At 51.2% G+C, this 24,583-nt stretch overlaps 1 protein-coding gene across 5 annotated transcripts; it reads left to right on the forward strand.

The window, feature by feature from the left end:
- Positions 1 to 6: 6 nt before the first annotated feature.
- Positions 7 to 23,225, forward strand: SEPTIN4 (septin 4). Of its 5 annotated transcripts, XM_078437361.2 has the most exons (14): positions 7 to 1,693; positions 2,292 to 2,336; positions 3,598 to 3,605; positions 16,545 to 16,838; positions 17,218 to 17,311; positions 17,754 to 17,840; positions 18,345 to 18,468; positions 21,390 to 21,524; positions 21,637 to 21,754; positions 21,843 to 21,944; positions 22,133 to 22,229; positions 22,318 to 22,480; positions 22,644 to 22,743; positions 22,998 to 23,225. In XM_078437361.2, exons 1-14 carry the CDS (start codon positions 94 to 96, stop codon positions 23,055 to 23,057), a joined length of 3,027 nt encoding a protein of 1,008 aa, XP_078293487.2. In that variant the 5' UTR covers positions 7 to 93; the 3' UTR covers positions 23,058 to 23,225. The 5 variants fall into 5 exon arrangements, with proteins under 5 accessions (XP_078293487.2, XP_060502537.1, XP_060502539.1 ...); XM_060646554.2 differs by lacking the exons at positions 7 to 1,693; positions 2,292 to 2,336; positions 3,598 to 3,605 and adding an exon at positions 11,431 to 11,649; XM_060646556.2 differs by lacking the exons at positions 7 to 1,693; positions 2,292 to 2,336; positions 3,598 to 3,605; positions 16,545 to 16,838 and adding exons at positions 11,431 to 11,649; positions 16,871 to 16,927.
- Positions 23,226 to 24,583: the final 1,358 nt, after the last annotated feature.

Consider the following 24,583-nt stretch of genomic DNA (forward strand, 5'->3'; position numbering starts at 1 on the left):
CCACTTTTGTGGGTACAAGAGCAGCAGCTTTTAAAACCAAGGGTAAACATTCAGACTTCATTAGGATCCTCAATACAAGCCAGCCAGTAAAATATGGAATCTACCCAGAGGAGCTCAGTCTATCGGATGGTCAAGACAAATAAAACTGGGTCCAAGGTAGCAGTTTCAGCACAGAAAGGGTCTGAGGTTACTAACACAACCCCTCAGCGGGGACAAGGATATATTATTGCCTCGAGCTCACGAACCGCTGCAGCCCCCCTAAGTCCTTTGCCCCATCGAAGATCAGAAGCTGGGCATCTCCCCTCTTTCCATTCAGCATCAGACTATCCACGTTCTATCTCCCCCCAGTCAGGGCCCAGTGGAACACCCATCCCTCGAGGAAGTGAGGCCCGATCAAAATCAGAATCATACCGCCATCCCTCTATTCATCGAAAGATCCAGCAAACTCAAACATCAGCTTCCCATGCTGTCCAGACGCAACGGAATGTTAGCCCATCCAGAGAGGAATCAGCACGAAGAGGGGGTGAGAGCAAGCCAGGGCGTGACATCAGTAATCGCTACTCATTAACCCCTGATGCCAAATCCTCTCGCCGGTTGAGTTTTGTAGACCAGAAGGATAACTTACAAATCTTGCAAGAAGACCCACCCTCCAAGGTCCAGTACCCACAAGGGGTCAGAGTTCCCCGTAGGACTTTGGTTTACCCAAAGGATGAAGCAGTCCAAACTGAACCCATCCAAAAGGGTTTGACTGCTACTGAGATCAGATCTCCAAGAAGACCCTCTAGCCCAGAACATAGCAGTGGCCGAGTCAATGCAGACTCTCGGACAGCCCAAAGAAAGATCCCTGGCCAAGAGTGTGAAATGAGTCATCCCAGCCCAATTTACACAGAACCCAAGACTTTGCATAGGAATATGAACTTGGAATCATCCGTCAGACTCTCTATCCTAAAGGATTTGAGTGGTGGACACCGAGTTTCTAGGCGTTCAGATCCTGAGACTATCCCTAAGCAGTCTGTCTACACTGACACCAAGACCTCCCCAAAGAACTTAATATCGTCAGAAGTAGAGTCCAACCTGAGGTCCTCAACTAGAGGAGATGGCGAGGTCAGCCGCAGGGTCACCATCTCCTCAGCGGAACAGTTATACTCAGCTCCCCGTGTGACATCTCGAGCAGTGTCTGAGAACCCCGACAAATCTATGTTTGTCACTCCAGAGCCCAGCTATAAGCAGCACACCCAAAGACCCTCAGAAAGTGTCTGCATGTCCCCAGTACCTGCACTCAGGTATCCAGAACCCTCCCCAAAGCCCTCGGTCCATGCAGAACTGGAACTGACCCCTCGGCCCTTACCCCCTCGGTCCTTACCTAGGTATGGACCTGACTGTTCATGGTGGGCCTTACTCAATCCTGAAGCTGAAACATCCCAAAGCCGGCCGACAACACCTGATTTTGAGTCTAAGTCCCCTCTTCCCCCAGACCCTTTATTGTCCTTTTTTGAAATGGACTCAAGTCCTTTCTGTGAGGAAATGATGTTCCAGAGAGAGAAGGCAAGTCCATCACCACCACCATCAGCAACACCACCACCACTATCACCACCAAAGGAGTCTCCAAACCAGGCACCATTGAGGGAAATGCCACAAGCCCTCAAGCAGACCTCCAAACAACCCACTCAAAGGTTTAGTGCTTTCTTCTTGGGTATGTGAAGAAGCAGACTGCCCAGGTGCAGCCCCAATTTAGTGAGGTGGGACATTGGGGTGGGTAGGAAAGTCAGTCCCCTTCTTCATTCTGGGCCTGCCCCTTTCCTTCCTTGCCAGCTTTTTTGAGCTCCAAGCTAATGACATCAATGACGATGCTTGGGCAGGCATCAGGCATTGATTCTTCCAGGCAAAGCTGCTTAACCTTTCAATGGAAGGTAATAGAGAGTGGTTTTCAGGGTAGGAAGCGCTTCCCAAGAATGGAGATAAAGAACTGAGTTGGGACTAGGGCTGGTTAGGGCTAGTAAAGAAAATAAGGTTCTCAGGTAAATATTCTGACAACAAAGTGGAGAAGGTGAAGCACAGATACGCTAGGACCTAGACTTCCAAGAGGGGAAAGGCATTAACAGTGGCACAGAGGGTGGAGAAAAGGGTGGGGCAGGATTTAGTCCTAGACTTCAGGGGCTTCTTGGAGAGGATCAAGGGCTGAGGGCACCTTTGGATGGAGAAATGTAGAGCCTAAAAGGGAAATGTTAAGTAGTGGGGAGAGAGGTATACATCCCACAGTAAAAAAGAGCAACAATTTCTGTTACTTTCAGATGTGTCTGAGGAAATGTATAATCGTGTCATCTGGTGGCTAAAAGGTCTGTGCTTTTCCCTCCTGTGGGTCCGTTGTCAGGGTTTGGGAGGCAGGAGGACAGGTGGAAGGATGACCGCTATGTATCTACAGAGCTAGGTCTATTAGCACCACACATACTAGAGGGTTGACTATAATTCCACTATTAGAGTCATTCCTTTGGGACTTGGAACCTTTTTCATTTTCAAGAGCCTCCTTTCAATGGGAAGTAGTCATTTCTGAAATGGAGAACAATTTAAGCCTATGCCTTTCAGTTTAGCTAGTCTTAACTCTCATGTGATTTTTAACCCCCTCCTTCCCCCCCCCCCCCAAAAAAAAAGTCACCAAGACAAACTACCCGTTTCACAGTCTTACTCAGGGTTTACCCCGCCCTAATGTAGGTTGATGGGTCTCCTCTTGGGTCTTGTGTCAGAACTCTCCTCAAGCCCCCTTGCCCCGACTTGGGAGGTATTTATTGGCTGCTTCCCAGACACAATCTCCAGGGATGTCCAGGCCTCTGTCTTGAGGCCATCAGTGGGTCCTGTAGCCAACTCTAGAATCCTTAAGTATCCCCAGGGCCTCGTGACACCCTCCCCCCCCTTTGTACTCTTGACCTCTCTGGTGGAGAGAGAGGGGACCAACCCTCATATAGTGAATATGAGTAACAAAGAGTTCCTGCCTTGAATGTTGTGGCCCAAGATATGCTTTATTCCTGTGAGCATGAGGGAGGCCAGGGCTCTGGATGAGGAAGTCCCTAGGGAGGAGAGAGTCCTGTGAATGCAATCCAGTCCCAACCGCATGAGCTATCAAAGTAATTGGTAGCAAAGAGCAGAGAAAGGCGTCCCTGCCCCTCAGAGAGAGCAAAGCTCTATAAAGCTGAGGTTTAGTAGTGTGGACTCTGGAGTTATAGTATTAGGTTTGAGTCCTGTGTCTAGTATTTTTTCACTGTGACCTTGGTTAAGTTATTTTATTTTTCCAATTGTTAGTTGCCCCAACTGTCAGTGGGAACAATGGCTACCTCTAGGGTTTATAAGAGGACTAACCAAGCTACTACATGTACAGCACTTAGCAAGGTGCCTGGTAACAGTGAGTCCTCAGTATTTACTGCTGTAAATTTCCTAGCTGTTGCTATTTGGGCCACTTTCACTAGAAAGGATGTTGGGCCAGGTTATGCCAAAGTCCACTGGAGATCTTTAGTAAAATTCTCTTTTTCCCTTCCTGTTGGTACTCTCTGAATTCCATTTGCTGTCCCTTGGGAATGCCTGACTTCTACTTCTCCATTATGACAGATGAGGAGGTAAGAACACCCCTGGGAAGTTACTTTCAGTCTTCCCATGCTCCCCCTTATCGAAGTCCCTCTCTTAACCTCTCATGGAAGCGGGAATGGAGGGAGACAGACAGAACTCTCCCTATGGTTGGGCAAGTTGTTCACTGCACAAGGGTACCTAGCAGAGAGGGCAAGTGGGGGCTGAAATCTAGCCTGTGTTCTACTTGCCATGCTGTGCACTTGGTGGCGGGGGGGGGGGGGGAGCTGCATCTCCCCAGAAGGAGATTTGCACAAAGGTGATCTAAAAGCTGTCTGGGAAACCATACATTGGATCAGCCCCCACTTGGCTCTCTCCTCTTCAGCCTAGGGCAATCCAGAAAGGGAACACTTTTCTGGGTTACACACTATTTGAGTCCTCAACTTGGAAAGGCACAAGGTAAACTCTGCTCTCAGCAGCCCTGTGTCCTGAATTTGGCAAAGAATGTCCTGATTTCAGAGTGCGTTATTCCTATAACTACTTTAGTTCTTCTTGGCCCATGTTTGATAAGATAGTCTGAGCTCTTCCTGCCTCCATTCTTTCTCTTCACCCTATCTCTCCCTTACCTAGAGCCTAGCATGGCTTTTAATGGGTCCCATCCATAGGTTAGCCCAGGATGGACAGTTAATTACAGATAGAAAACAAATAAAGGAGGTGGAGCAGGACAGCCTGAGCTCAGATGATGGAACAGCTGAAGGGGAGGTGCCAAAAATGTGGCTGCCACTCCCTCTGCCATGGCTTCTTATTCAGCCCCATGCCCTGAGCTCAACTGTGGGTGGGAACAACTACATTTAGAGATCACCTCCATGAGAGACAGTAAATCCTTCTCTCCCTCTTTCCTTTTGCTCTTCCTTCCTTCCTCCCTCTCTCCCTTCCTTTCATAAACAACTTCATTCAGATGCCTAGCAGAGTGCTAGGCACTACTGGAGAGAGCATTGAAGCCTCAGAGCACACACATTCTTTGGCCATGAGAAACTTACCATCTGGTTGGGGAGATAAGACATGGACAGGAAACATTTAAACAACCATATGAAATAGTTTGTGCTCAAATGTCCAAATAAACGCAACAGACAGAATATGTGCTCTTGGAGGAACTTAGGAGAGAGGGAGTCATTAGGGGATGTGTGTGTGTGGGGGGGTGGTGGTGGTCAGGTTACACTCTCCTTCTCAAAGCTAGAGATATCTTAGTAGCTAGTCTCTTACTTTTGGGAAGGGGTTAGTGTTTTCCCTCATTCTGGATATGACGGTTTTGACTGAGAAAGTTCTTCCCTTTTCTCCCCCATCCTCACCCCCTTTCTTTGTGCATCTTGTTTTAGTTTAGAAAGTCAAAAGCCTTGGCAGCAGAACGGCTCCTTCCCAAAATAGCTCTTATCCTGTCTGGATAATTGCAGCTCTCCAGCCCTGTTCGGCGGCAGAGCTGCTCCCCAGAAGCTGGGAAAAGAAGCTGGGGAGAGACCAGCTGGGCCTGCTGGTGTTCTCTGGCTCTTTGGAAGTGCGGTGTCATGGAGGTGGGCCAGGGACTCCTCACAAACCATGAGAGTGCTAGGCTTTCCCCAGCCTGTCCTCCAGGCTGAATGGCCAACAGACCTTCCCACATTAGAGACGATGGTGCTAGTGTCCAAGGCCTCTAGTTCCTCCGATCTGGGAATGGTTGACCAGATTCCATTCCTGGCAGGAATTCTCTGGTGGCCAGCCACAGCTCCTGGCTTGTGAACAGCAGCATGTTTGTTGTTGAACCTTCACAGGCCCTTCTGGGTCCATAGTTGAGGATGGAGCCTGATTCAACCATCTCTCTCTCTCTCTCTTAAGTGTCAGTCTCCTCCCAAGTGGCTCCTCAAGGCCCTTTTGTCTAAGGAGCAGGGGTTACAGATGCTTCTCATCCTTGGATTGGTAATTTAGGGGCTGGAATCTCCCCAGAGAAGGTTATGCTGGAATGAGGGAATCATTCCTAATGATTTTGTTTTTTTGTATCAAGACTAGCAGAAGCTCAACAGGAAGGTCTTGAGGGTGCCCTATGGTGTCAGCTGGGGCTGTCTTCCCACACGGTCCTGGGGAATTCCTTGGAATAAAGCAGCTCTTGATGGGAGGGGCTTCAATGCTCCGATGGATGGAGCTGCCTTGGCCCTAAGAACCTTGTCCTCAAAGCACCTAACCTACTTGCCCTTGCAAATGACTTCTCAGGCTGTCAGCAGACAAGGTGGTTTACTCCCTTCTATCTCTATCAATTATGCAAGAAACCAACTCTGGAAAATAGGCCAGGAAACAGGGGAGGCCATCTCAGTGATACCTAAGGAAAACTTCAGTGTCTTTAGAGTGACCTGTCATTTGGCCCCTGGGGGATGGTATGACCAGCCTCCTGTTGGCTGTTGAGTCTCAGGGAAGTTTTGCTCAGACTTCCTCGACAGAGAAAAATCCAGAGTCCAGGATGAACACAGGGAGTCTCTGCATTCATGGGAATGTTAACAGAATCCCAGGATATGGGCTGTCTGAAAGGAACCTTAGAACCATCTTTCCCGCTCCCCTTATTTTCTCTTGCTTTGTACTAAGGCTTATAGTTGAGAGGAGAGAGAACTGAAAGAATGGAGCAGAGCTGCTAAAAATGGGGCAGGACACCTTGGGAGGCTTTTCATAGCAGCCTGACCCTTGATACCCAGCTTCTTTTCGTGTCAGATGGCACCTTGTTCATTTTCAGCTACGATGGGCAGCAAAGTCCAGAGCTGGATGGGAGGCTGGTAACCTCTGACCCACATTGCTATTCCGGGGACAGGCTAGGTTGACCCAACTCAGGATTTGCCTGGGATGTTCCTGGTTTTAGCATCCTGTGTCCTGGGACCCCCACCAGTCCTGGGCAAACTAGGACAAATGGTGACCGTAGGACAGGCTAAAGTGTATTATGCCTCAGCAAGAGCCACTGGAAGCACAGGGCAGGGGGGTGATGTCCTGCCTTCACTGTGAGATCTGAGCAGATTGCTCCCTCTGACTATAAAATGGGGGCAGGAAAATCCTATGCCCCTCCCTTGTGGTCGATGGTAGAACTGAGGCCAGAATCCTTTAGTTTTTTGTTCTTCTCAGAATGATACCACATAGGGAAGAACCTGCCACATTTATTTTAGACTTTCTGGTGTATTTCCAGAAGTTACTTGGTTCCCTGCTTGGAACCCATCTCCAACATTCTATCTTTCTATCAGAGAAGTTTGGTGGTGTTTGAAATGGTGGGGTTTTCAAGTAAGAGGAGAAATAGCAGGCCTGGATAGATTAGAGAGCTTGGCCTCAGAGAGCAAGGAAGCATACTTGGGCGAGGAAGAAAATCTCTAACACAGAAGCCACCCTGACAGCTGCTCAGCCAGAGGAAGGCTATCCTGAGTGATGAAATGACCATGTCCCTTTACCCTCTTCTGCTCAGCTGCCTTTGGCCCAGCTGCCATGAGGGGAGAGGCCAGAGACAGCTGCACCTTGGGGGCCAAGTGCGCGCTTGAAGGAAGGGGACAGAATGTGAGGCAGCTCCTGAGAGAAGCTCAGGCTCTGACGCTGAAGGTGGGAGGGCAGGGCCAAAGTCATTTCCTTGGCACACCCACCATAGGCAAAGTCATTTAGCTCCAAGAGTCTCTATGATGGCTGTTTTTGGGAATTCAGCTCAGTAAGTCTGAAACCAAGACTAGTTTTCTAGAGATGGCGTGGGGTTCAGCTGGAGAAGCTGACTCTACAGTTGGTGGCAGCATGGTCATTCCAATGTCACTTTAGTCAAGGGCTCTTTTCCCATCCCTCTACACTATTACACATGCACATTCCTAATTGTTTGTAGAGAAAGCATTTGAAATTGTCACAGTGATAGTTGCTGATATGGTGTTGATAATTTTATTAGCTGAGATAGTAGCTACCACTCATTTTAGTGCCTGCACCATTCTAAGTGTGTTACCTTAGTGAATCTTCACAGCAACCTTATGAAGTGAACTTTTGCTCCCCATTTTGCAGAGCTGGCTCCTCAAGACTGAGAGCATTTTAGGGAGCACCCTGCCCCAGGGATTCATATGTGGTGTAGAAACCCTTCTTCCATAGCCACATCTTCCTGGAAAGTAACTTATCAATATTTCAGCAGCACCTTCAGATATCACAAAATATGAAGGGAAAGGTTTTAGTGAGGGTAACATTTGTGTCTTTGCATGGAAATTACAAGGCTGGGAGATGAAGTATGAGCTGGCAAGCAGCCAGAATGAAGGGCAAGTTATGGAAGGGTCAGTGAGGCCCAGAGCCTCAAGGCTTGTCTGTGTTCCAAAATCAGAGTGGAAAACTAATCAATGAATCCTTTCAGTCAATTCATATTGATCAGACACCTCCTGGGGGCAGAGTCCTGGTCATTCAGGAGGACATTATATCACATGTTCACTGAATTGAAGTGAATAGAGGTCATACTCGCTGTCCTTGAGGGGCTTATGGTTAGTTTGGAAGAGAAAAGTCTATAGATGGGTCACTTGAAAGAGTGTGGACATCAAAGAACAAAACAAAGTCCAGTGAAATGAGTTAGCAAAGCTTCTAGCATGGAGGCACTTGGAGGGTAAAGTCCAGGTACACACAGGTTTCAACTCCAGGTAATGAAGACCTTTGATAACACACTGCCCAAAGATTGAATGGCAGTAGAGTCAGTTTTTAGTCGTGGGAAACTTTTAAGAAGATGGGATGTAGGGTGGGGGCTCTTGAAGGGGGTCACACACCAATGCATATGTAAGTCTCTTCCATCTCTCAGCTCCTGTGCCCTGCCCTACTGCAGAGAAGGTGTTGGAAAGGCCCTCTGGCAGGCCTCTGGCACTCTACTGGCTCCAGAACTGCCTCTTACCACCGCTAGACAACAGGTGCCAGGAAACAGTGCTCCCTGACATTACCACCCACATTTCATGCCTGATCCAGCATCATGAGACACTGGGGAACATTAGGGGTGGGAGTGAGGTTGAGGGTATTTTGGTTTCTTGCCTTTGCACAGAACTTTCTGGACAGGCTGGCTAAGGTTTCCTTGAAAGACACAACCCGGTAATAGTTCTTTGCCCCTACCAGAGCTCTCTGACTATATCATCAGTGACTCATCACCTCTGGGGGAAGGGAGATACAATTAGTTCTTGTGCCACTTAAGAAAACTCTGCTACTGAGAGGCAAAAGTGGCCTTTGCTAGTCATGCAGATCCGAAATCCTGATTTCCTGTGATAATCACTCTTTATTCTTGGCTTTTGAACCTGGACCTTGACTTTGCCCAAGTACAGCAACCTTATTTAGTTTGGTGCCACACAACCTTCACCCATGGGTAGGCAGGAAAGATCCAATGGAGGGGGCCAGGAATTTTTCCACATAGACCATGCTAGCCTGACCTAAGCAGAGGGACCTCCTGATAGCAGACTGGAGGTGTGTGCTGATCTGAGTTTCCCAGAAGAGTCATCCCTTGTGCCAAACAAAGTGTTCATTCCCCAGACCCTTGGCTTGAAATCCCCACTCCAGCAGTGCATGGGAAATTGTACTCTAGTCAAGGATATCAATTCCTGGTGTGATGTTGAATTTCAAGGAAGAGTCAGACTCTAAGGACTGAGGGGTACCTGAGGCAAGGTTGGCCAGTCCACATGCTAACTGGAGATGGGGAGGAGCACTCAATGGTCAGTGACTCATACAAGGGCAGCTATATTTTGGCCCTGCTTCTGACCAGGTGTCAGATGCTACCTGCACCATCACAGAACACAAGAGCTGGAGTTGGGGGGAGTCCAGTTCTCTCTCAGTGGGGGAAAAAGAGGCCCATGAAGGAGAAGGGATATTCAGGCAGTGAGCTAATTGCCAAAGCTGGTATGGGGTCCTAAGCCAAGGCCAAGTTCTCTCAGAAACTCACAGTGCTTCAGAGTTAGTATGCGAGATTTATGTAGATGGAATGGCTCAAAGTCTGTCTTTAGCTTTTACTTCATCCAACATGCCTCATGTTGGGCAGCTGATGTAGTGATTACAAAGACACTGGTGAGCATCAAGACCCTAAGAGTCTTGGTGTAGAGATGAGTTCCACAGTCCCAGGCCTCTCTTTGGGGCTCACTTCCCTCAAAACAAGCTGGCACCAACATGCCTCAGGACACACAGGACTTGCTGGGGGCCCGGGCAGCTGGTGCCAGAGCAGAGTTGGGATTCCAGCCACAGCTGAGGATGAGCTAGCTGGGCTGCCTTCTGAGACGTGTCTGTGTCTCCACTTGGACTACAACCAGGACTGGGGGGAGGAGGGAAGTACACTTGCGGAAAACAAGGGTTTGTTTGTGATGCGGCCTGTCTTCCTTGACATAGGTTTTCTCCCCTCGGCCCAGCACTCCCAGCCCAGGCCATGCAGAATGCCAGTGGAAGCACTCAAGAAGTAGTCTTATGAGTGCATACGTGAGTGTTAGTGGCCTATAGCTAGTTCCCAACAGTGGGGCTTTGTGTAGTGAGTTTGATGTTCAGGTCTGACGGCAGCAGCTGCTGCTACTTCTGTAGCCTTCCAATAGCCATTGGTTTCTCTCTAAAGAAACTCTTTCATGTCTTTGTTTTCCTGAGTACAGCTTCAGATCTCTTCATCTACCCCAGGCCTTTTCCAGGAAACTCTCTATACATTCAGAGGCTCCCTCTTATCTGAGCCAAGCGCTGGCGGTATCCTAGTTTAATCCCCTCATTTTCTGGTGTGGGAACTGAAGTCCAGCGAGGTAAAGTGAGTTGCCCAAGGTCACCCAGCTAGGAAGTTTCCTCCTCAACTTGCTAGCCCGTGAATGCCCCTGATTTCTTTAAGCAATGGCACTCCTTCCGTCCTTCAGTCCACCAGTGCCAAATATCTAATAACGTCTCCAATAGCCATCCCATGTTTTCTGAACGTGTTCTCATCTGTATACCTAGGCCCCCCTCCATCCCTCTGCTAAGTTCTAACTTGATCCCAACCATGACCACTGGTCACAGATCAGACTGAAATAGAATAGGCAGGCTTCTGGGTGTTCTACCAATAGAGAGGGCCATGTCTGTGCACCTGTTTTATTCAAAGTGTATTCAGGCAAATCAGCCTGCCCTGGAGGAGAGTTTGTGGGAGTCAGGAAGAGGCATGCTTCTGGAAACTTTCACAGAAGCCTGACCAGCTCAGCCCTGTATTAGCTCGGAAAATCCTCACCAACCCCCACCCTCTAAGCATCTACTTCTTCCTTGCTGCTGCTGACCCTTCTGAGCCTCTAATGCTTCTAAAGCTGCTGAGGCATCTGTCCCCACAGCATCTCACCTGCTTGCCCAGCATAGACTGGCTCACACCTGGGCTGCCACTTCCCATTTCCCTCAGCCCCAGACAAGACTCTACTGCCCCATAAAGGCCACTCAGCCTCTTCCCTTCCACCTTTCCAGCAGATGATCCCTGGATAATTTATGCAGCAAATCCTCTTTAATCTTTAATCTAGGGTCCTGCAGGAAGGGAACATTTTGTCTCTTCTTCATAGCTTGGGTAAAGGTAGAGAAAGTCTGACATTCTACCTTAGGAGGTGTAGAGGGGGTAGGGACAATCAGTTAACTTGGACATCAGTTGGGTTCATTTCCTGAAAACCTTCGGTAACTAATGGAGTCTCTCCCGACTCGTGGGGCAAACCCCTCTCCTTCGAAAGACCTCTCCTGGGGATGCTAGGTTGGCCTTTCCCTTTTCTTGGGGGATTTGCTCAAGCCCCCACGGTGATGTGCTGCCTGAAGAGGCTACTCTTAGGGGCTGAGTAAGGAAGAGCCAGGTGAGCAGTGCTGCGCTGTCCTGAGCGCCTCTGCTCATCCGGGGGGGTCGCGGGCTGCAAGGCCCGCCTCTCCCCGCAGCCAGCCGCCCGCGGCCGCCTTCAGCTTTGCAGGCGCCCGCGCCTCAGAGGGCAGGCCCCGCCCCAGGGCCGACTCGCCCCGCCCCCGGCCCCGCCCCCGGCCGGTCCGCACTCTGGGCTGCGGGCGGGGGCCGGCGGTCCCTCGAGGTCGGCTCGCAGCTCCGGCCGCGGGTCGCTCGGACGCTGTCCCTGCGGAGCTGGCCCGGCCCGGGCTGCAGCCATGGTAAGGCGCGCGGGCGCGGGGCAGGGCCGGGGCGCGCAGGGCCCGCTGCTCCCAGCGGCTCCGTGGGGACCAGCGGCGCAGCAGCCCCGGCTGTGCCGGGCGGGAGGCGCTGTCTCTGGCTGCTGGTGGTGGACGGCGTTGCGTCGCCGCTTCCAAGTTTCTCGCTCTGATCCGAGCAACGGCGGAGCGGCCCCCGAGGGCTGGGGTGCTGTCCGCGTTTTGGGACCGGGGAGTGGGTCGGTGCTGACGGGAGGTGGGGGGGCCCGCCGGCAGAGACGCGCGTGTTAGGCTGGGGAAGGCGCGTCAGCGACACGCGGAGGTGAGGGTCCCCCGCCCTTTCCTGAGTCAGCTGTTACCTGGATGACCCCTCCTCAGCCACCTACCCTGGGCTCAGGGGCAGCACCAACTTCCTTGGGAAAACACACAGAGGAGGCCTACAAACACTGCCTGCCTCCCGGAGAGGGATGGTGAGACGCTTGGGCCCTCCTTCCCGCAGCCTGGCAAAGGGCATCTCCTGGCTCTTCCCACAGCGCCCTCTGCCCAGGGACCCCTGAGAGAGGGAAGCCTAGCCTACCATCCTACCCTCGGGATCATCTATACATCACTGCCTCTGAGACAGGACCCATGGGGAAGCTTCCTCCTGCTGCATCCTACACTACCCCAAACGAGGTCCCTCTGCAGTGGTGGGGGTGGGGGAACTCATTCCTGCCACCTGCCTGTACTGGAAGGAGAGATACTAACCCCAGTCAGCCTCCTGGATACCCCCAGGTAGGAAGTTTTGATGTCTGACTGTAAGGGTGCCAGCTCTTCTGCCATCCTTGCCAGAGCCTGCCACAAACACATTATGCTGGGTGTCAATGCCTCCGGGCCCCATGCCAGCCTCTCCTCCCAGGTTGGAGGCCCCCCAACATTTGCCCACTGCATTAGGAGGCACAGGCTGTTTACAATAGGAGGAGATCCATGACCAGCCTGTGGGGCAGGATGTTGGCTGTGGGCAGCCTCCAGAAGGGAACTCCCTGGGCCCCATGGAATCAGAAGCTTCCAGGTCTGGAAAGGCCAACCTTTTGGGCTTTTGTCTTTCAAGCTGTGTCCAGGCTGAGGCCCAAGCTTTGGCTAGGAAGTCTTGGTGACTCTGTGACCTTCCCCAGAGGGGGTTCCTGGGAGAGGCCAAGTGGTACTGGTCTTTATCCCTGCCCCACTTCCCTCCACATGGGTACCATCACACTGATTGTTCCAGTGATAGAAGCCTGGGGAGAACTGACTGTCCCCATTGCCAAGCCCAGCAGGGACCAAGAGGGGCTTTTCTGCCACACACTAAGTTCAGTTCAGCTGAGGTCTTGGTGCTTTCAACTTGGCTGAAGCCACCCTCTAATTAAAAGACATCCCCACCATCACCACAGTCCTCAGCTTTAGGCCTCTTAGGCCGAGTTCTTAGGCTGACTGATTCATGTCAAGCCAGACTTCTCTATAAGAGGTCTCTCTGTGAAAGGAGATCAGTGTCCCAGCCACTATGGAGGTCAGTGGGTACAGTGGGGAGAGCTCCCCAGCCTCCCCTGGAAACCTCCCCAGGGGGTTTTAGTTTGCATGGGAAAAGAATGATAGGCCAACATTAATAACAGTCCTGTGACTTGAGATGTACACTGTCTCTCCTCAGCTTCAAAACAGCTTGAGTTATCTCTCCCCAGCCTTCCTGGGAGGCAAGGAAGGGCCATTCACAACTGGACATTAGAGGCCTGAAATTAAGGCAATATTCAAAATCACAAAGGTTTCTGGACAAACCAGAAACACTGGACTCCTGATTCCCAGTCAGGTGCTCCATCTGCACCCTTCCAGCCAAGCCCTTCAGTTTGTCTCCCACCTAATTGGCAACTCTGAAGCCTCTGGGATGCCAGCCTCCCTTTGGTCTCTCAGAGAATGAGTGCTAGCAGCTCTTCCATTGACTCTCTAGAAGCAGTGGGGTGATGGAAGTGATATGGGTCCCCATGAGTCAGAGGTCAGGTATCCTAGGGTGGGAGGAGTCCTTTTGTGGCTGGGACTCTGCAGGGAAATCTAGGGGCAGATGTCTGAAGAGACTGGGGTTCTCTGCTGGAAAACACAAAGGGACGTTTGGGAAGAAAAGCAGGGCTGTTCTCATGAGAACATATTTCTAGGGGATTATAGGACATCCCACCCTACTTCAGCACTGCTTAAAGTTAAGGTGAAAGAGATTGGAGTCCTTTGACAGTGGAGTCTCCTGGGTGGCTGTCCCCGTGTACTGATGGGCCAGGTCACCTTGGGGACAGCTCATGACCCTCTGGCAGGCCTCGGTGCCCTTGGGGGTTAACAGGAGAGGCCAGGTGGATCAAGAGCCTGTGCTGCAGACAGACTCGGGAGGCTGGTGCTGTGCCCACCGGGGTAGGCAGCGGGCAGGCGTCATGAGACAGCCAATCAGAGTTGGAGGGGACTGCAGAGAGACAGAGTGATCCTGCTGCAGCCGAGCTGTCCTTGGAGGGTGGGAGCCAAGGGAAAGGGAGGAGGATGGGGTGGGGAACGACATTCCACAAGCTGTTTTGGCCCTTGACAGAGACAGGGAGGGGGGAGGGGGGCCAAAGAGAAAGGGAAAGGAGCAAGCCAGGAAGCTGGATTACAAGAGCATTGAGACCAGGTTGTTTCCGTGTGTGAGCAACTTTTCCTGGGCGATAAAATTAGACCTAGAGCTTGCCGACAGGGTATCTGAAGTGTGGGAGGGACATGGACCATTCACTGGGATGGCAAGGTAGTTCTGTCCCTGAGGACAGGACTGAAGCTGGGGTAAGGTGCTACCCTGGGAGCTGGGGGTGGGGAAGGACAGGCAGCAGGTGAGGAGGAGCCTAGTGCCTGACGCCTTGTCTAGGGCCTCTGTGGGCCGCTTCCTGCTGACAAGTAGCCAGGACTGGCAGGGAGAATGATGCTGGGTTCCTGGTGACTTTTGGAAGACTGGATGGTAGGGGTCCCAATCAGGGCCTTCCTTTCTTTTTTAACTGCTGCCCCTCTGCTCAGTGCTCCTGGGGAAACCAGGTGGAACACAGTCTTCTTTCTTCCACCCTGACCAACTGCTGGGTCACTGTGGGGTCATGCAGAGAGGCGGGATTTCCTGGAATTCCCCAGACTCTAGCTGCCGGAAAACAGGACCTGTGGGACCCCACCCTCCTCAGTCCCATCTCTTCTCTGTTGCATATAATTAATTGTCCAAGCTGGGACACTTTTGAGAGTGAAAAGGGGCACAATTAATCATTATGCTGCAACAACAAACAAACTGAGATGTACAGTTGCTCCATGGGATCCCATAAATACTTTTGCTGAGAAAAGCCTGTTAGGTCAGGCTTGTTTCAGGACACCCTCTTTTGGTCACTAAGCCCCCACATGCTGGTTCCAGTTTCAGTCTAAAGGGCCTCTTTCCTCCCCTCTGTCCAGGCAAGCCTTGGAGATGATGGCTATAAGCAGGTGTGGGGACTTGAGAGGTAACAGCCTAGAAGTAGTTCTTAGGGGACTTTTCCCTGTAGCCTCTAAATCACTTCCCTCTAGCATAAACCTGGCAATGTGTATGTCTGCCTCCTTCAATTCTTCCCTTTGTAAAAAGGGGACCTGCAGAAGACTGTGGCCATCTTCTCTCCCTCCACCCTGGCCGGGTCTCCACAGTGGTCCGGGATAGCCCCCACTGGCTTGGCCAATCCCCAGGGAGTGAGTCAGCCTCTGAAGCCAGCCCTTGTCCATTGTCTGGAGGTGGCATGTGGGTATTGTGAGGCAGAGCTGAGCCCAGCACTGCCAGGCACTCCACAAAGGGGACTGGCCCCCAAAGGAGAGAGGAAGTTTTAGGGTCTAGAGTTGGTGGCAGGAGTGGGGGGAAGTGGCCTCTCTTCCAGGTTGGGAGATGGGGTGGAACAGGTCTCTACACAGAGCCAGTCATTGTTTGTCCACCCCACTGTGGTTCACCATTGGGGCCAGATCCCCTCCTGTGTGGCTGGCTGAATCTTACTCCAGGCAGAGGGGGCAAAAGACAACCGATGGGTGCTGTCTCCTATGTGTCCCTCACAGGTAGGGGCTTTCAGCAGCCTACTGTCCTCCCATCCTCCCTCACTGGGTCCCTTCCAGCTCCCTTCTACCCTGCACTCAGCATCCACTGGCGGGTTTGCCCTAGTCTCCTGGGGCCTACCCTCAGGCTCTGGTGTGGCACGGTGTCTGGAATAAGGGACAGAGGTGTCAGATCAACTGTACTGAGCTCCGGGCAGTGAGCCCTGGAGAGTGAGCACCCCCAGTAGAGTCTGCATCTCCCTCCCAGAGCTCACTGACCTGCAGTGACAGGAGGCACAGGGCCCCCTGCTGGCTCTTGATTTACCTGGGGCTGGCAGGTCCCTTCTCCCCTCCCTACTTCCCTCCTGCCCCTGTCCCGTTCTGACTGACTCTCTGCACTGTCCTTGAATCCTGAGCCCACATCCTCGTCTCAGTTCTAATGCCTCTGTTGCTCCCCCTTATTCAGTCTGACTTCCTGGCCTTTAGGGCATTCTCTGGCCTCTGGCTTGGCCAGACCCCCCAGGAAGGGCAGGGCAGCAGGCACCCTGTCAAGAGGGAACATCAGGACTGGAGCTTCTCTGATCCCAAGAACAGTTGCTGCCTGCAACAACTGGGGGCTGCCTAGGGCTGCTCCAGGACTCCAGGGTCTTTCCTGGCATCTCGGCTGGGGAGGCACATGAGCAGGTGAGGGAGGAATGGTGAGCACTTCCTCTGGCTTAGCTGCTAGTGCAGTTTCTTTTCCCTTCTAACCACAATCGCTTTCCTCTCTCTCCCTCTCACCTTCTCTGGACTTCCTCCTTCATTCTTCCCTTCATGCCACCTACCCACTCCCCCCATCCTCCCACCACCTCCCCTCCAACCCCCAGATCAAGCGCTTCCTGGAGGACACGGATGATGCAGAACTGAACAAGTTCGTGAAGGATTTCCCAGGAAGCGAGAGCTGCCACCAACCAGAGGCCAAGACCTGGGTGTCCAGGCCCCAAGTTCTGGAGCCAAAGCCCCAGGCCCCGGACCTCTACCAGGATGACCTGGAGTTCAAAGGCCCCTCGTGGCCCCAGCCCTCTGACAGCCAGCAGTACTTCTCTGCCTCAGCCCCTCTCAGCCCCTCAGCCCGACCCCGCAGCCCATGGGGCAAGCTTGATCCCTATGACTCCTCTGAGGTAGAGCCTCCAGCTCTGTCTTTGCCTTTCAGTGGGCTGGTGCTGGAAGACCCAGGGAGGGAGCAGAGAGATACCGAGTGTCTGTGCATGTATGTGCATGTGTGTGTATAGGTGTGCACATATGCATGCATGCATGTTGAGCTGGGGCCTCTCCTGTCTAGTGTCAGCACCAGTTCTGCAGTGTTGGCCCCCACGTGCATTGGAAACTGACTATCAGCAGGGGCAGGAGCCCTGCTGGTGGCCCCAGATGGGGCCTCAAGGGAGTTTGACACCATTCCTCTGGGGCTGGGGCCAAGACCTAGGAGGGAAGGAGAAGGTGTTGGGTCCTGGGACCCCTCCTGCCTCTCACTCTGACACACTCTGCCTTCCTGTCCATTAGGATGACAAGGAGTATGTGGGCTTTGCGACCCTCCCCAATCAAGTTCACCGAAAGTCTGTGAAGAAAGGCTTTGACTTTACCCTCATGGTGGCAGGTAGAGCTGGGGAAGGACTGGGCTAGGCAGGGGGTGTTTCAGGTGGGGCTGGTATGTATTTGGGGAGGAGGTATGGGTAAGGAGGAAAAAGCAGCCAGCAGCCATGCAGTTTTGCAAAGTAGCCAGGAGCCATGGGTGGCCAAAAGTGTGTATGTGTGTGTTGGGGGGAGGGGGGTTGAAATGGTACAAAGAACACCTGACCAACAATTTTCTAGTATTTGCCTTGTTCTGTGTGACCTTGGGCAACCTCTTATCCTCACTGAGCCTCATTCAAATAAGAAGGCTACACAAGCTGTTTTCTCTGCTTCCTTCTGGCTCTAAAACGCTATGGTTCAGTTGGTCTCTTCCCAATTTGATGAAAAAGCAGCTCTCTACACACCTTGTTCTGGTGGGGTTGCCTTTTGGCTATAGATCTTATCTTCTGTCCTCTCTTGCTTGTCAGGAGAGTCTGGACTGGGGAAATCCACTCTTATCAATAGCCTCTTCCTCACTGATCTGTACCGGGACCGGAAACTCCTCAGTGCTGAAGGTAAAGCAAGGAGAGGGGCATGGAGACTGGCATGCAGACTTGACCTGGGAAATCAAACTCATGCCACAGCCTGGGGGCTGGGGCCTTCCCCAGCATGCAGGAAACCATGGCTTCCTAGAGGGCCTTGATGGCATCTCTCCATAGGCCTATCTAGCCTGGCAGCCCACCAGCCAGCTCCCTAAAGATTTGGGTGCTGAAGCCAGGCAGGGACCAGAATCCTGCTCTCTGAGTGAGTCTCTGACCCCCAAAGGATTCCAGGAATCCAAGAAAAGAGCCGGGAGCAGAGAAGAGGCTGGGGCCAGAGCCAACAGCCACCGGCATTTCCTGTGTTGGGAAATGTGCTCCTTGCTGGTTCCCAGAGAACAGGCCCCCAGGCGGCCTGGGGTGGGAAGGGGGGCAGTGTGGATGAGGCATTCTGGGCAGCAAAGCTGATTGGGGTGGGCGCTTTGTCCTGACTGGGCAGGTCCTTGCCCTTGCCCTGGTCTCAGTTTCCCTTTTCTGCAGAGCGGATCATGCAAACTGTGGAGATCACTAAACATGCAGTGGACATAGAAGAGAAGGGTGTGAGGCTACGGCTCACCATTGTGGACACGCCGGGTTTTGGGGATGCAGTCAACAACACAGAGTGGTATGTCTGACCACGCACAGCCCCAGCTGCCCCCTTCCCATTACACACACACATACATCCACGGATGCACACATAAGCACAGACATAGCCACAATTGTCAGGAGTTTATGGCCTTTGAGCATGCCACCACCCTTTACAGGGCAGCTGAAGTGAGAGGAAAAGAGTGGGAATAGAAGATCTTTTTTTGTTTATTTTTTCCTATTTATTTATTTATTTTTAATTTACATCCAACTTAGTTAGCATATAGTGCAATTATGATTTCTGGAGTAGATTCCAGTGATTCATCCCCTATGTATAACACCCAGTGCTCATCCCAACAAGTGTCTTCCTTAATGCCCCTTGCCCATTTAACCCATCCCCCCCACCCACAACCCCTCTAGCAACCCTCAGTTTGTTCTCTGTATTTAAGAGTCTCTTATGTTTTGACCCCCTCCTTGTTTTTATATTATTTTTGCTTCCCTTCCTTTATGTTCGTCTGTTTTGTATCTTAAATTCCACATACGAGTGAAGTCATATGATATTTGTCTTTCTCTGACTAATTTCACTTAGCATAATACTTAGCATCTTGCAAATGGCAAGATTTCACTCTTTTTGATTGCTGAATAATACTCCATTGTGTGTGTGTGTGTGTGTGTGTGTGTGTGTGTGTGTGTGTATCACATCTTCTTTATCTGGGAATAGATGATCTTTAATGAACTTTCTGACTCTGACCTAATGTACTTTCTGTAATGGGGGTGAAGACACAAGATAAGAAAGAAGAGCCTCAAAAAAAGCAAACACATGTGGAAACATGTAGCACAGGGCCAGACATCTAGTAGGGGCTCAATAAACACCACCTCCCCTCCTTCCTTTTCTTTCACCAACAACATTTTAGGTGCCACAAACAAGTTTATTAAAGGGATGAGAGTGCACTGAGGGAGTGGTGAGGAGGAGAAAGAGGAGGCAAAGGGTAAAAAAATAGGTTGAACTTTGTTTAAATTCCAGGCGTCCTCTAGGCTACCTTCCAGAAGAAGAGGTGGCTTTGCCACATACCCCATCATCCTTGGCTTTATTTTTTCAGAAACTGGAGGGATGCTTAGATAATGGTCAGACCTAAGTGAGTAGATGAGAAGGAGGATGAATGATAAAGACAGGAGAAAAGGTGGTGTCCTTGATGAAGAAGTTAGGCAGGCAGTGTTAAGATGGCTAGCCCAAGAGTTCAGATCTTGGGTCAGCATATAGTAACTGCGTGGTCTTCAGCAAATGACTGCATTCCTGTTTCTTCAGTTGAAACATACTGGCCCTTACCATCTTATCCAGTTGATCTGAAAATCACCCAGAATGATGCATGTGAATGTGTATTAGCAACTAAAGTAGGGTGTCCAGGTGGCTCAGTCGGTTAAGTGTCCAACTCTTGGTTTCAGCTCAGGTCATGATCTCACGGTTCATGAGATGGAGCCCTGTGTTGGTCTCTGGGCTGACAGTGTTGAACCTGCTCGGGATTCTCTCTCTCCCTTTCTCTCTCTCTGCTCCTTCCCTGCTCACGTGCATGCTCTCTCTCTCTCTCTCAAAACAAATAAACATAAAAAAAAACCCTAAAGTAAAGGGTTGTTTACATTATACCCATTATAATTGCAGCACCAGTGCAAAATGTAAATGCAGGGCCCCTTGGTTAGAATGATTAAGAATTTCAAGACAGCCACAGCAGAGAAGCAAACCAAGCATAGGCCCTTCTGAGATCGGGACCTGGTGTTGATTGCACAGTTTGCACTCCCAGAAAGCTGACCCTGGGTAATTGCCTCACAGACTCATCAGACTCTTACAGACCTTTCTGTACTCTGAATCCTCAGCACATGCTTTATCATTAAAACATGTGATTTTCAGCTCGGCACACTGGTTCATCTTCAGCTTCAGTGTCTTAGTCTTGAGGGGAGGGCCATTTTTTCTTATATTCTTGCCACAGCGCTGTGCTGGCACATGGTACATGGTCTCCTGATGTAAATATTCCTGATGGATCGAGGTGGCCTCCGTGTCATCATTACCCTTTTTACTCTCGGTATATGCCTCAGTACACTGGGCTTGCCATGAAACTGTACCCAAACCAGCACCTGGTTCCTACTGTAGCAAGTATCACCCTCTCCTTCAATCAACCTACGTACCTTTCCTTTCCTTCCACAAGAATAATCATTTCATTTGCTTGGCACTTCACAGTATACAGTGCACCTCCACATATACTTTAGTCAACAAGTAGGAGTTTATTGAGCATATACTAGGTGTCCAACCAGTGCTGGGCATTTTAAGGGATACAGAACAAGTATGAATCATCCTTGTCACTGAGAGGCTTATGGTCTAGTGGCAGTGGGGATGGGAAGGGGGGGCAGCAGTTCTCTAACATACGTGTCAATCAACTTAAGTTAGTAAATAGGTCAGACAGTGTAGTGGCAGACACAGAGACGAGTCAGAAGGCCAAGTGTGTATATGTATACATATATATTTACAGTGTGGTGGAGAGAAGGGGAGAATAGTGTACATAGATGTACACTGGAAGGAGCCTTCATGGAAGGGTGGGTTTAGAGTAGAACCACATAAATAAAGGTTCTGAGGCTGGACTGTGAACCTGACTGAGGGCTGTCCTGGCTTCCAATTGGTGTTCACCTGCAGGCACCTTATTCTTATTGGTTTGTTTGGTCACCTAGGCTTTTTTCCTCTCATCAAACTAGCATTTATTGAACTTTGCCTGTGTGCTTAGTCTGATTTTCTATTGGGACATGTCAGATGCACCCCTGTCCCACCCAGGGACCTCCCTGAAGATGTAGTAAAGCAAGCCAGGGGATAACAGAGTCTTGAAAACACTGCTCAGGATGTGGGCTACTCTGTAGTCCCAAAGCTCACGAGGCAGCCCCCACTCCTACAGTTTCTCTGCTTGTCTGTCCCTGCTCCAGCTGGAAGCCTGTGGCAGAATACATCGATCAGCAGTTTGAGCAGTATTTCCGAGATGAGAGTGGCCTGAACCGCAAGAACATTCAAGACAACAGGGTGCACTGCTGCCTGTACTTCATCTCACCCTTCGGCCACGGGTATGGTCTGAGCCTGAGGCTCCCAACACTACCAGGTGCTGCCAAGGGAACAGGCTGGGAGCACCAGGGCAGGGCTGCCACTAGCAGGTGGTCACAGATTCCTATCTCCCAGGCTCCGGCCATTGGATGTTGAATTCATGAAGGCCCTGCATCAGCGGGTCAACATCGTGCCTATCTTGGCTAAGGCGGACACACTGACCCCTCCTGAAGTGGAGCGCAAGAAACGCAAAGTGAGGGAAGCCGGTGGGGGGAGGGTAGCAACTGGGCTTCTGGAAAGGATGGGGTCCCCAGAACTGTGGGCCCTCATGTGTTTGCCAGATCCGAGAGGAGATTGAGCGCTTTGGAATCAAGGTCTATCAGTTCCCGGACTGTGACTCTGATGAGGATGAAGACTTCAAATTACAGGACCAAGCCCTAAAGGTGGGGCTACGTGAGGGCATCCCTTTCCATCTTGTTTCTTCTGGGCAGAAGAGGGAAGTGGAATTCTATATATAAGGGGTGGGAGAGCACGCTGGTTTTCTAGAGTGAAGCAGAAAAGATAAAGATATAGGTGAAAAAGAACAGGTGAGAATAGGGAGTATTGACCAGGCACCCTTAACTTCTTCCAGGAAAGTATCCCATTTGCTGTAATTGGCAGCAACACTGTGGTAGAGGCCAGAGGGCGGCGAGTTCGGGGTCGTCTCTACCCCTGGGGCATCGTGGAAGGTAAAGCATTGAGCTGGTGACCTGGGTATCTCCTTGCCCTCAGTGGCTCTCCCAGTGCTCCTGGTTGACCCCTAGCCTTGCTGTGCAGTGGAAAATCCAGGACACTGCGACTTTGTGAAGCTGAGGACAATGCTGGTGCGTACTCACATGCAGGACCTGAAGGATGTGACACGGGAGACACATTATGAGAACTACCGGGCACAGTGCATCCAGAGCATGACCCGCCTGGTGGTGAAAGAGAGGAATCGCAAGTATGACCAGAAGCCAGGACAGAGCTGGCAAGGGTGGGGATCCCAAGCACAGCCTTGAGTGAGACCAAGCCCTTCCTTTGTTCTTCTACAGACCCTGGGCTCAATCCAAGCAGGTGCTGGGGTCCCCCTAGCCTTACCAACCCTACTTTCCCCTTCCCCTCAGCAAACTGACTCGAGAGAGTGGTACCGACTTCCCCATCCCTGCTGTCCCACCAGGGACAGATCCAGAAACTGAGAGGCTGATCCGAGAGAAAGATGAGGAGGTGAGAGCAGTGTGGGGTGGTAGGGGTTGACAGCCTGGGGGCAGTCCCTGCTTAACTATAAACCTCAGTATTTCTATCTGGGTTTAATGGTCCATTAAACCACCTGGACTTGTGGTTCAATGGTTCTACCCAGGGTCTCCATCACACCTCTGGGCTTCCATGGCCCTGGCTCAAGGGATTAGAGCTTGGGGGCAGTTTGTTAACACTATAGGACTCTCTAAAAGGGCCCATTTTGATGCGTGTGCCTGTTCCAGCTGCGGCGGATGCAGGAGATGCTGCACAAAATCCAAAGACAGATGAAGGAGACCCATTAGCTGGCTTTCAATCCTGGATATTTAAATCTCCTCTTCATCCTGCCCAGGCCGGCCCGTCCCAGCACCAGCTCTGCTCAGGCCCCTGCAGCTACTGCCACTTCGCCTTACATCCCTGCTGCCTCCCCAGAGACTCAGAGGAAATAAAGTTTAACAAATCTATGGCTGCCATATGGTGTCACTGTCTGTATTTTTACCAGCCCCTGGAGACCAAAAAGATCTTAGGACCCACTTTTGAAAGGGTGCTGAAGGAGGGTGCTGGTTTCTGGCTTTTAGTAGGGAAAACTTTCCTTTCCTATGACAGGTTTCAGTCCCTGCCTAGAATCCAATCTGGCCTCTCCATCACACTGACCACAGCTCTATTATCTAGGGCCTGATCCCTCTTCATCTTTCCCACATACAGTAGTTTCAGTTCTATAGAAGATTTGGATCTGAAATCTGCTCTTGGGAAAACATGGTATTACCTGCATGCAGCCTCCTGACTTCCTTTTTTCCCTGATTTGGGGAAAGGGATATACAGAATTAAACTCTGCACTCTAGGAAGCCTGTGATAGAACACTGAACAAATACGGAAACGCTTGTGATCTTCAAAAACTGTAGTAAGTGCTAGGAGTAGAGTACAATCGTTGTCCTGGAAGAGTTCAGTAGTCATTTAACAAATATTAAGCATCTGCTAGGTTGCAGACACTGTTCTAGATCCTGGAGTTAAAGCGAACACGGGCAAGGTTCCTGTTTTGCTGGAATTTACCAGCTGTGGTAAAAGTTCCAATGTTCTATAAACAAAGACACGTGAAGACAGTTTTGTCCCCAGGGGCTAGTATTAAAGCATTCAGGCCAACTCCCAAAGTGAAGCTATTGGTCGAGAGTCTGAATCAACGGTTCTCCATTTAGGCCAGGTTGGTGGTGTCGCACGGCCACGGCGACCTCCAGCGGCCACCTTCAGCCATGCTGCCTGCTCTGGTTCCCCGGGGCCGGGGAGAGAGAAAGGGAGGAGCGAAGAGCTGGGTGAGTCCTGTTCCCACTCCTTACAGACTAGGAGGTCGCAGCTAGCTAGTGGCAACCTGAGATCCAGATTTCATCTCTCACAAGTGAGAGATTTTTACTCAGGACTGACGGCACCATGCAGGTCCCGAAGGACGGCAGGGTCGATTCACCGATGCAAAATGAGGGTTGGAGGAACCCGTCAAGATGCAGAAGAGAGGAAACCCTTTCGCCTCCAGTCGAAGAAGACCGAGGCAAAGCCTCGAGCCTAGGCCTGCCTCCTCCCTTAGCCCGCGGGGTCTTTTCTCCCTTTCTGGGTTTGGGACGCGATGACCGCAGCGAAACCAAAACTGAAATGGATAAACTGAGGTGCCACCGGGGATCTATTTAAGAACTACACCCAAAGCACGGTCGTTGCCGGAAGTGGCTGTAGGGCCACTACCAGGCCCCGCCTCCAATTGCGCTACCAGTAGGCGACAGCCACCCCCCACTTCCGGCCCCTGGAGCCTAAGCCAGCAGCCCCCCTTTTACTGCTCTCCCATTGGCTG

The sequence above is a fragment of the Panthera onca genome, chromosome E1 (assembly GCF_046562875.1).
Source record: "Panthera onca isolate mPanOnc1 chromosome E1, mPanOnc1 haplotype 2, whole genome shotgun sequence".
NCBI classification, from domain to species: Eukaryota; Metazoa; Chordata; class Mammalia; order Carnivora; family Felidae; genus Panthera; species Panthera onca.